This window comes from Neomonachus schauinslandi, chromosome 14, assembly GCF_002201575.2.
Source record: "Neomonachus schauinslandi chromosome 14, ASM220157v2, whole genome shotgun sequence".
NCBI classification, from domain to species: Eukaryota; Metazoa; Chordata; class Mammalia; order Carnivora; family Phocidae; genus Neomonachus; species Neomonachus schauinslandi.
Genome location: NC_058416.1, coordinates 13690070 through 13702046, shown reverse-complemented (window position 1 = coordinate 13702046; position 11977 = coordinate 13690070). Strand labels below are relative to the sequence as shown.

General features: G+C 43.5%; 1 protein-coding gene across 1 annotated transcript in view; it reads left to right on the top strand.

Annotated features, from left to right (window-relative positions):
- Positions 1–11781: 11781 nt before the first annotated feature.
- The window catches only part of PHLPP1 (PH domain and leucine rich repeat protein phosphatase 1), a 214966-nt gene continuing 214770 nt past the window's right edge, over positions 11782–11977 (top strand). Inside the window, exon 1 of the mRNA XM_044921274.1 lies at positions 11782–11975. Within this exon, the coding sequence (XP_044777209.1) occupies positions 11782–11975 (194 nt within the window). The remainder of the gene's footprint in view (positions 11976–11977) is intronic.

Sequence of the window (11977 nt, the reverse complement as noted above, 5' to 3'; positions counted from 1 at the left end):
CTGGCGAAGATACTATTAATAAATGCACGCTAGAGTCACCACCTGCTCCCCGGGCCAACTACTTTATCTGCCTACAAGTTGGGTGGGCTTTGCAAGAGTACCAGCCTGGTCAGGGAGCTGCTCTGGGAGCTGATGGTTATCAGGACTGAGGGAGGGAAGCAGAGCTGCTAGTTGTTCCAGATGCTGGGTGTGAGTTTGACACCTGCTTTCCCAGGCGCAGAAGAAAGAATCTCTGCTCTTCTTTGGTTCAGAGCTGGAGGCCATTCGCCAGATGTGTTTGCCTGGAGTGAGGACTGGGGGCCTCTGTGGGCAGCACCGTGGAGGTCTGTGTCCTCCCCCAAAGCCCCACCTCCTCACCTGGGCTTGTCCCGAGAGCCACGTCCAGGGGGATCTCAGGAGCATAGCTGGGGCCTGGGACGGTTTTTTCTGGTTTCAGCTCCACTCTCTCTCCTGCACCCACTCCCCGCCAACACTGTCCCTCTTTTCGGGGCCCAGGGAATTGTGTGTCCTGTGCAAGAGAGGTAGTGAATCCGGGGAGTTGGCCGAGTGGCTTGTCTGGAAAGAATCTGCGTCGGGGGAAGGGAAGCCGAAAGGCTAAAACGGATCAATGAGCAGGAGAGACAGTTCAGGTTGTTCCATGAGCCACGTGGTAGGGCTGGGGTTGTTCCTGGCCTGGAGAAGATGAAGGTAACTTACACTCTGGTCCTGTTTCGTCCAACTCCAGAGGAACCAGTTATGGAGGGTTTACTTACTTTAAATCAAAATATGGGGGAGGGGAAGCCCGACAAACCCCAAATACCCAAACACTCCTGGGATTTCTAGGAGTGACTAAAACAAAACCGTCTCATTTGACTGTCAAAAGAGAGGCCGGTGGTGGGGGAGGGGTGGGGGAGGGGTGGGAGGAAGGGCGTGTCCAACCCCCCCCTTGCTGCTCTGTGTCCATGCAAAGCCTCTTTTCCTGGGGCTCTTTTTTTTTTTTTTTTTAAAGATTTTATTTATTTGACAGAGAGAGACACAGAGAGAGGGAACACAAGCAGGCGGAGTGAGGGAGGGAGGAGCAGGCTTCCCGCGGAGCAGAGAGCCTGACATGGGGCTCCATCCCAGGACCCCGGGATCATGACCCGAGCCCAAAGCAGACGCTTAACGACTGAGCCACCCAGGCGCCCCAGCCTGGGGCTCGTTTCTGAATCATGTTCATTAGCTTGGCCCTGCCACCTGGGTCAAGTACTCCTTTTCTTTTTTTTTAAGTACTCATTTTTTAACATAACAATAGAGAGCAGTGATGAGCAATTTTTTAAAAGAAACAATAGCAACAAATTAAAACCCAAACACCCTCTCTCACTGAGGGGGCGTTGGGGCCCTGAATTACCCAAGCACCAGGGGGGAAGGCCACCACATTTGGAGCCCTAATCTTGGGGTCAGAAAGCTTGGGTTTCTATTCGTTGCCCCTTTCTAGCTGTGTGAGCTGAGAAAAGATTAAGTTTCTGCTCTATTCTTTACAATGGGAATTATATGTAACTCTCACAGGGGTCAAAGGGATGAGAAAAACCTATGGATAGGCCTGGCAGTGACCCTGGCATAGGGCTGCCAGATAAAATACAGGACACCCAGTAAAATCAAAGCTCAGATAAGCAATGAATACTTTATCATACAGACATGTCGAAATAGTGCAATTACTGGGTGTCCTGTGTTTTTGTTTGCTAAATCTGGCATTTGGTAGATATTTCCTCACTTCCGCTTCTTTTTTTTTTTTTAAAGATTTTATTTATTTATTTGACACACAGAGAGAGAGAACAGGCTAGGAGAAGCGGCAGGCAGAGGGAGAGGGAGAAGCAGACTCCCCGCTGAGCAGGGAGCCCGACGCGGGGCTCGATCCCAGGACCCTGGGATCATGACTTGAGCCGAAGGCAGCCGCTTAACCGACTGAGCCACCCAGGCACCCCTCCTCACTTCCACTTCTTCATAAGCTCATCTAAAAAGGATTTTGGACACTGCCTGATTTAAATGTGGGTAAGTTGTGGTTGAAGGATGGGGAGATAAGGAAAGATGACTGTGGCAAAATAGGCTGTAACCATGTTCTTATTTCCACAAGGAAGAATAATACAAAAATGGCATAAAAACACTGAGGGCAAGCATAATGTCCTGCTTGATCATTCATTTATTCTTTATGGAGCTCTTAAATAAATCATGTTTCGGCAAAATGATGCTTTTTTTTTTTTTAAGAGAGAGAGATTGAGCGCACACAAGCAGGGGGAGGGGCAGAGGGAGAGGGAGAAGCAAACTCCCCGCTGAGCCACCCAGGCACCCCCAAAACGATGCATTTTTATTTAAAAATTAAAAATACGTTCAGAGTGAGTTTTTTAATAACATGGAAAGGTGTTTATGGAATAGTGTTGAGTGAGAAAAGCAGGTTAAAAAATTGTAGCTACATTATGATCTTTACTACATTAAAATGCATTTAAAAATCTGAGAAGAGGGTGCCTGGGTGGCTCAGTCAGTTAAGTGTCTGCCTTCGGCTCAGGTCATGATCTCAGGGTCCTGGGATCAAGTCCCCATGTCGGTCTCCCTGCTCAGTGGGGAGTCTGCTTCTCCCTCTCCCTCTGCCCCTCCTCCTGCTCATGCTCTCTCTGTCTCTCTCTGTCTCTCTCTCTCTCAAATAAATAAATAAAAATCTTTAAATAAATAAATAAATAGCTGAGAAGAAATACGTGAAAATAAGTGGGAGTCACTCGATTTTTTTGTTCATCTTTGCATCATTAGTGTTTTCAGTATTGTCCAGACTTTCTATAATAAACTTATTACTCTTAGAATTAATAAAGTTCTCTCTTAAGTTAAATTAGATTTACAGTTTATTGTTTTAAATTATAAATAAAATTCTAAATGAAATAAGTGGCAGGAAACTTAACTTTAAACTCTTGATTATGGGCAAAATGTAGAAGTTCAGATTATAAAGAAAACCATACAGTTGATTTTTTTTTAAAGATTTATTTATTTATTTTAGAAAGAGGAAGAGAGTGTGAGTGGGGAGAGGGGGAGAGGGAGAGAATCTCAAGCAGACTCCTCAATGCGCGGGGGGCCCAACGTGGGGCTCGATCCCATGACCCTGAGACCATGACCTGAGCCAAAATCAAGAGTCAGACGCTTGACCGACTGAACCACCCAAGCCCCCCAACACAGTTTATTTTTTCAAAAAACCTTTGTTATGAAGCATAATATGAACAGGATAGTATAGAAAACATAAATGTACAACTGAAACACATTTTCTAAAAAGAGGGACCCAGGTAACCACCTAGGTCAAGACAGAACACTGTCAGCATCCCGGAAGCCACCTTAGGCACCTTTTCACTTGCTCCCCCCTAGTGGTTTGTGTTATTTACTTCCTTTTCCTTTTGTTTCAGTTTTACCACCTAAATTGCATCCCTAAAAAAAAAAAAAGTATATATATATATCTATATATGTATATAGATATATATGTATATGTACATATATATAGTATATCTATATACATATATATATAGTTTAGTTTGGCTTATTCTTGAACTTGGTATAAATGGAATCAAATGGTAAGTATTCTGTTGGGCCTGGCTTCTTTCATTCAACTTGCCAAGATTCATTCATATTGCCCAGCATTGTGATCATTTATTCATGTTTGTTGCTTTGTTGGTCTTTCAATGTAGACTGTACTACCACTGATTTATCCATTCTACTGTTGATGAACATGTGGGTTGATTCCATTTGGCTTTGCTAACTGCAGCTTCTATTGATATCCTTGTCCATGTCTCCTGGTACACATGTGCTCACTGGCTGATGTTCTGTGCCCCGACCTTACTTCGTGCTGAGATTTCCACCCATCTGTAACTATAAAAGGAAAACTGATAAAGACCCTGAAGTTTGGGAATCAGAAGCTGTAGATCTTGTTGTCATGGATTGGTTCCTACTCATGACAAATTCAGATTTTGAAGGACTGAAAACCCAGCAGTTTTCTTTTTTTTTTTTTTTAATATTTTATTTATTGACAGCACAAGCAGGGGGAGTGGCAGGCAGAGGAAGAGGGAGAAGCAGGCTCCCTGCTGAGCAAGGAGCCCGATATGGGGCTCGATCCCAGAACCCTGGGATCATGACCTGAGCTGAAGGCAGATGCTTAACCGACTGAGCCACCCAGGTGCCCCCCAGCAGTTTTCTTAAATGTCAGAATAAACCTGCTGTTATTTTAAATGCATTAGAAACTCTTTTACTTATTTGTGGAACATAAGGAATAGCATGGAGGACATTAGGAGAAAGAAGGGAAAAATGAAGGGGGGCAAATCGGAGGGGGAGGTGAACCATGAGAGACTATGGACTCTGAGAAACAAACTGAGGGTTTCAGAGGGGAGAGGAGTGGGGGGGGATGGGTTAGTCTGGTGCTGGGCATTAAGGAGGGTACGTACTGCATGGAGCACTGGGTGTTATACGAAAACAATGAATCATGGATCACTGCATCTAAAACTGGTGATGTATGGTGACTAACATAATAAAATTAAATTAAATTAAAAAAAAAAAGCTCTTTTAAATGGCAAGGATCAGTCTTAAAAGGCTTGGCCCCCCCCAAGTGAATAGCATTTAAATGTGAAGATCTCCATATTTTGACTAACAAAAACATTTGCCAATATTCCAAATTAGGCAATGTTGGTTTTAGCCAGAATCAGAAATATTTTTTTGAGCCAGAAGAGATTTTAGAGACACTATCTGGCTGAGTCCCTTGGTTTTCTAAATCAGTAGCTGAAACCTCCTTGGGGGCAAATGTCTTCCCAATGTCACACTTAACTAGTTAGTATAGAACCAGGACTAGAATGAGGACTTCTTAGATGTTATTGAACTCCTCCAAAATATTACGTGGGGCTACCTTTTAATTGGGGAATGTGTTGAAGGCTGAGAATGTTATTCTGCCATTGTCACCATCATTATATCCAACTTATTCATATACCCACCTGCACATGAGGGCATTTACTTGATTCTCCTGGCATCCCATTGTTACCACAGGGTATGGTAAGATCATACATATTATATGGTACTGGTGCAGTGGTTACAGTTTGTAGTATTTTGATCCATAAGGCAACAGGTGGCGTTAAATTGTTGAATTCTGGCAAGCAATAGCTCTGTATTCACCTAACCACATTTTATAGGCTACAGAATGGAAGAGCACTAGAGATAACTCTTTGCAAGCCCTAATGCTGTGGTTACCAAATGCTGGTCTGAGATCTGGCACTGGTTTGCCATGGTATTTTTCTTGATTAGTGGTAACATGAGGAAAAAAGGGACAAAGTAAGGAGTTTTCCATAAAGTTAACTTTGTTCACTTTAAAGAGAATACCTTCTATGCTGAGACTTGTCTTTCCTACTTTTGTGTGTGTTAAAATGTACTTTCTTTAATAGTATATTTATGGTATTTATAGTTTAAAAATGGTTTTGAGGGCAATGCTTATAACTGTTTTATTTGCTATTATGTACTCAAACCTAGCTTAGGGCCTGACATAGGAGACATAGTGAATATTTAAATGAATGAGTAAAAGGTTTATATCCCTAGTTTGGTCACCAGTTTTTTTTGGGTGATGGGATTTTACGAATCCCTGAAATCTAGAAGTCTGATAAATTTCAGATTGTCACTCCTGAGGAATGCTACAAAACACCTAGTATACTGGAGTGTCCCCAACCAAAATTCACATCTACTTGGTTCCTGAGAAGGTGAACATATTTGGAAATAGGGTTTTTGCAGATACAATCAAGTTAAGATGAGATCATAATAGATTAGAATGGGCCCTGATCCAATTACTGGCATCCTTATAAGAAGAGGAGTTGGGACATGAGGATACAGGGAAAAGGCCATGCAATGACAGATGCTAGGAAACAGAGATTGAAGGATGTACCTCCAAGCCAAGGAATGCTGCAACCACCAGAAGCTGGATGAGGCAAGAAAGGGTGTCCCCAGAGACTTCAAAGGGAGCATGATCCTGGGGACACCTTGATTTTGGACTTCCAGCCCCAGAACTGTGAGAGAATAAATTTCTGTTGTTTCACGCCATCTGGTTCATGGTCCTTTGTTATGACAGCCCTAAGAAACAACTGTATCTAGGAGTCCAGACCAGTGGATGTGATGGGAAGTAGAGGGGAAAAGGGTAAGATTTCTAGGAATGGACTCTGTCTCCTATAATCATTCGGTTTGGGGGCACAAAAAGAGAATACCCATGTTACTGCTTTAGGGTATAATTAATGACCATAAATATAGGGGAATCATTATCTGGAGACTACTTTTCTATTTTTACTCATGAAAGATTCAGGAGAAATGCTTTGGGATGATTTTGGAAGGATTTTTGTTAGTTAGGAATCTTGGTGGAAAGAGATCTTAGGTACTTGGGACAGATTAGAACCCAAAATGAGTTTCTAAAAAGCTGAGTATAAATCAGTTTTTTAAATTAATCTATTTTAAATGTATAAATATTATAAAGGTCCAGTGTTTAAGCAATTGTATGATGAATTCACATATAAGACAAAGAATATAGAATACTTTGGGAGTGAACATTTATACCCTAATGTGTAACAAATATATCTAGATTGCCATATTTCCCATTTGCCTAAAACAAGAACCTTCTATATAAAAGAAAAGAGGAGGTCAGTTTTAACTAAAGATTTAAAAAGATAGGTAATGTTATTATTTTTTTTTCTTTAAAGATTTTATTTATTTATTTGACAGGGAGAGACAGCGAGAGAGGGAACACAAGCAGGCGGAGTGGGAGAGGGAGAAGCAGGCTTCCTACAGAGCAGGGAGCCCGATGCGGGGCTCGATCCCAGGACCCTGGGATCATGACCTGAGCCGAAGGCAGACGCTTAATGACTGAGCCACCCAGGCACCCCAAGATTGATAGTTATTTACAAGCTTCCTTAGGGCGGGTAATTTTGTCTATACTATTTACTGGGGGTAAATGGTGCCTACACATAGATTTTCAATAAATATCTGTTGAATAAGTGCCCCAGGTGATTTACATTGTTACTGGAAGAGGTGGGATTACAAGGTCTTTATTTCTTGGTCTAATACTTCATTGTTGTGATGTAATATAATACATCTGTTTATTTCTATGAGGCAGGACGTGAGAAATAAGAAAAAGACAAAGAATCATGGGATTTAAAAGGGTGCACTAAAAATCTGAAAAGCTCTGAAGTGTATTTATAAAGTGGACTACCTAAAATGAGTGGCAATCTGAGCTCTGGAGAGAGTTCAAATGGTAAGTTTTGTGAGGGAGGGGTAAAGATTTAGAGAGAACAGGAGGTATCTTCCTGCCAGTGAGAAGGGAACATACGAATTCAGTTTAGCCACCTGGGGCCCATTTAGTGCACTAGAGCAGTAATTTGCTAAATGGGTCCCTCGTAGTAAAAAAGAATGAGTAAATAGTGAGCAATTTAGGCGTGGTAAACCACTAGTAGCTCAAGGGATGTAAGAATGTGAAACTATAATTAGATCCCATGTTCATAATGTGCTAACTAAATGTATTACATTGTATATTGCATCTTTCTGAGTTTATTTCTGGACACAGCTGAGCCCTTAGCAATTCAGACTGAAACCATCCCAGCTATCAATTCATGCTTCCATTAAAATTCCAACTGCTTATATTAGAAAAAAATTCCAACGATGGTTTCTTTTATCTTGGATCTAAGGATGCAAACAGGATTAACCTAGATGCAAAACACAGCAAGTCAGTTATAAATCACACAGCATAAAATAAACTGTGGCAATAAATTGAAAATTATGTTCTCTTTTTCTATACTTAGCTGTGAAAATATTTTAACAAGTTGGCATCAGGGTTTGCAGCTTTTACATCTGTTGTTTCTTTTCAGGATTATCTTTTAGCATTTTAAGATGTGATTCTTTGAAGAGTGTGGTTAGTCAGAAATGCGGTATTAGACTGTACATTTGGAACACTTTAAAGGGTAGGGGGCATTCATGAGTTACATGGTTTCAGGATACTGGCCTATTCCCCACTCTACTTTTAGTAGAAGCTGCTATTTCATGGGTGTCTGGAAAACATTTGTCCTTTACTGGAATCCTTTTCTTATTCAGAGAAATGGTATAGTGTGGGTTGGCTCAGATGGTCTGAATGATGTTCCATGATACTAGCAAGTTCTAAGCACAAGTTTCATTGCCCTTATCAATGTCTGTTATTTCAGCTGTGAGGTTCCAGTTGATCTAGTGGTAGGGGGACTGTATTCTCTATGAACTCTCCTTTTCTTTCTCTCTCTACTCTCACCTCCAAGTTTAGTGACTTTATTGAAGGTTTGGAGGTGGAACAAGGGGATGGGTCACACTGTGCACCCTTGTTCTTCTGCTCTACCCTCAACTCTGATTTTTATTATTCTGGGTGCAGTGGAATATGGCACCTTTCAGACTATGGATGCTGTGCATAAAATAGTTCATCTATGTAGAAATTATATTCTACATTCTTCTTCTTCCTCACCCTGTCCCCAACACAGGATTTTTTGTTTTGTTTTGTTTTTTAGGCTGGAATGTATTTCCTTTTTTCTTTATGCTGAGATACTTTAACATTGACACTACTCATTATGTCCCTCCTCCTCCCAATTCACTAATTCCTCATACTAAGTGGGGCAGGTGTGTATGATGACTCCCAGCCCCTCCTACCTCCAGTACTTTGGATACCAAATTCTCTGAGCTGTGTTTTTTCTTTAATTTTTTTCCCCTTGGAGGAGGTGTTTTGGTTATAAATACCTTCAAAGAGTAAACAAAATTCCTAGAGGATAAAAATGCAGAGTTGGGGTGATTGTATAAAGCTGAATGACGGGGACCAGAGCTAGATTAAGTACAGTACTACAATTTCTTAGAGAGGATGCAAATGGATATTAGGCCAATGGTAACAGTATTTATGATTAGAACAACCTTTCCCTGAGTTTGGTACATTAGCTAAAGAAATATCCCTTTAGAAGGGAGCTATATGGGGGCTATAAGCTATAAGCCATATTTCTTAAATAGCAAAAATTAAACAGGTTTGTAGGAAATCAGCTAAGGAACTAATGAATAGAAAGAGGTGTAAACAGTCCATGTTTTAGGATTGAAATTTAACATGCTCTTTGTTTTTTAATCTAATTTAAGAAAGGCTAAATTAAAATACCATTCTTTTCATTTCTAGAACGAATAGTTTGTGTTAGGAGTTGTTCAAGGCAACATACAGATTAGTGTCGTTGAAATTTATCTTCAATATCATTACCTCTTTTCTGCCTTTTTCAGAGACAGATCCTTCAGCAACTACCCAGTTTCATTTGTTACAGAAAATTTCATCCAAAATGAGTCTCTATTTTTTTGACTTCCTAGAGAAGGTCAGTTCCCCTTGTTTTATTTTTGTTTCTTTTCATGGCACCTTGTAGTTTCCCCTTTCTACATCCCTCTCACTTGTTGAATGTCTTTCTTCATAACCTATAAGCTCTATGAAGGCAAGGACAGTGTCTGATTTATTCAATTGCTTACCACAGTGACTGGTGTATAATATGTTTATGATTATTTGTTAAATTCATTGACATGACTGTCTTATCTCTTGGGAGAATTTGCATTCTCCCTAATTTAAAAAAATGGAACTCTGCTGTTGATTGAATTGAAATGCAATAAAAATTAGTTTCATGAGGCCAAGGGGTAAGATTTCAAAATAAAGATATAGAAAATCATTTTCAGGAATTTCAAGAATTAAGAGAAATATTTATTTTTATCCTGGTAGCATCCTCCATTCCTCTTCAGTGGAATTGTGTAGATAACCTAAGAGTGAGTTTCCTTGCCCTTATCAATTTATTTCAGTGACAAGTTGTAGCTGATTTCTCTTTTTTCTTTCTTTTTTTTTTTAAAGATTTTATTCATTTATTTGAGAGAGAGAATGAGAGACAGAGAGCACGAGAGGGGAGAGGGTCAGAGGGAGAAGCAGACCCCCCCGCTGAGCAGGGAGCCCGATGTGGGACTCGATTCCGGGACTCCAGGATCATGACCTGAGCCGAAGGCAGTCGCTTAACCAACTGAGCCACCCAGGCGCCCCTCTTTTTTTTTTTAAGGTTTTTATTTTTAAGGAATCTCTACACTCAAGTGGGACTTGAACTCATGACCCCGGGATCAAGAGTCCCATGCTCCACTGGTTGAGCCAGCCAGGCACTCCTCATCTCTCTCTCTCCTTGGCACCCCCCACCCCCTTTCCAGGTTTAGTAACTTTATTGAAGTTAAGGCAGGCCCTGGATAGTAGCAGTTGACAGAATCTCTCATGTGAAAATCCAGATTTATAAAACATTCTGAGGAATGGTAATTCAATTAAGAAGGTTTACTAAATTCTTTTAAATAGCAAGCTATTCTAGTGTAGCCTACAGTATTGTTTTAACTGATGAGTGCAACTTTTCAGACCACAACTAAACATTGTAGCAGCAAAAACCATTTTTTTCTCCTTAATGTTTAAAGAAAAAACAAGGTAACACATAAGAGAGAATACACAGGACGAGCCAATTTCATATCCCACCACGTCTTCAGTCCATTATTTCTTCTACTTTCCACCGCTTCCGTTGTTATTAAGTTACTTCAAACTTTAAGGTCAATGGGAAAAAAGACGCCAACACTTTGCCTTTTTCCTTCTCACATATAGTTGCGGGAGGATCGGCTCGGGGTTGTACGATTTAACAAAAAGCGCTTTCAACAACTGTCCAAGTTAGAACTTCCAGATGCTGTCTTCCCTGGCCTGGAAAAAGCGGGGAAAATTGAGGTTGGCCACTTTCACGGCCAGTTATCCCGTGGTGCTCTGGGTGCGTTTTTGCATCTCATACAGTGGGTGGAAGTGAGAACCAAGGAACGGGGACCTTCATACCGTGTAGAGTTCCTCAAAGCCCTCAATTTAAATCAGGGAAAACGAAAGTCTTGTGGGGAACGGGAATGGGCGGGTTGGGCACAAGTTAAAGAACAAGAACATTCCCAGGTACTGAGTTTAACAGCAGAGGGCACAATACCCACTGCCCATAGTCAGCGGCTGGCTGCAAGGAGGGGCATAAAGAAAGGAACTCTGGGGCTTGTGGTTCGCCATGTTTTCCTCGAGCATGTTTGTCCCGCAATAGAACTGCAACTCCCAGCGTGCACCGCGCGCTTCCCTCTTCTCAGCCGGCGCCTCTCTCTTCTCAGCCGGCGCCTCTCTCTCAGCCGGCCCCTCTCCCAAGGCCTGCGCAGGAACCTCCCGGGAAACTGCCCCCCCCCCCGCCCCGCCCCGCCCTCGTACGCACGCGTCACGTTTGTTTACCCTGAAGCCCCGCCTCCCCTCCATCCTCCAGCTCTCTCCACTCTTCCCGGGAATGCCGTCATGCTAACGATGCATATTCATGAGGCCCTCGTGGATCTCCCGCCCTGCCCGCCTCCCGCCTTCCCGCTCCAGGCGCGTGATTAATATTCAATGAGCCCGGCTACGCGGCTGGTTCGCCGCGGCGAGGTGGGGCGGGGGGGGGCGGGGGGGAGCGGGCGGGGCCTGTGCTCCCGAGTCCGCGACCCGGGCGGGGAGGGCGTGTGTAGGGGGGGCGGTGGCGGCGAGGCGGGCGGGCGCGCGGGATGGAACACCGAGACACCGACGGAATGCTCCGAATTGCCACATAATCCCCTGGAACGGCCACGCCGAACGCCATTGGCTTCTCCCTTCTCCCCGCGCTGCCGCCGCCGCCGTCTCCCACCTTCGCCTCACCGCCTCCCTCTCCTCCCGCTGCCTCCGGAGCTGGGGGGGAAGCGCGAAGCCCCACTGCAATGGAGCCCGCCGCCGCGGCTACGGCGCAGCGACTCCCAGAGACCAGCAGGGAGGACCGAGCTCCGGCTCCGGCGGCGGTGGCGGCGGCGGCTCTGGCGGCAGCGGCCGGGGGCGGCCGGAGCCTGGAGCCCGCGCTGACCCCGGCGGCCCCGACCGGCGGGGCGCGGGAAGAGGCCCCCGGCGAGGCGCAGCCGG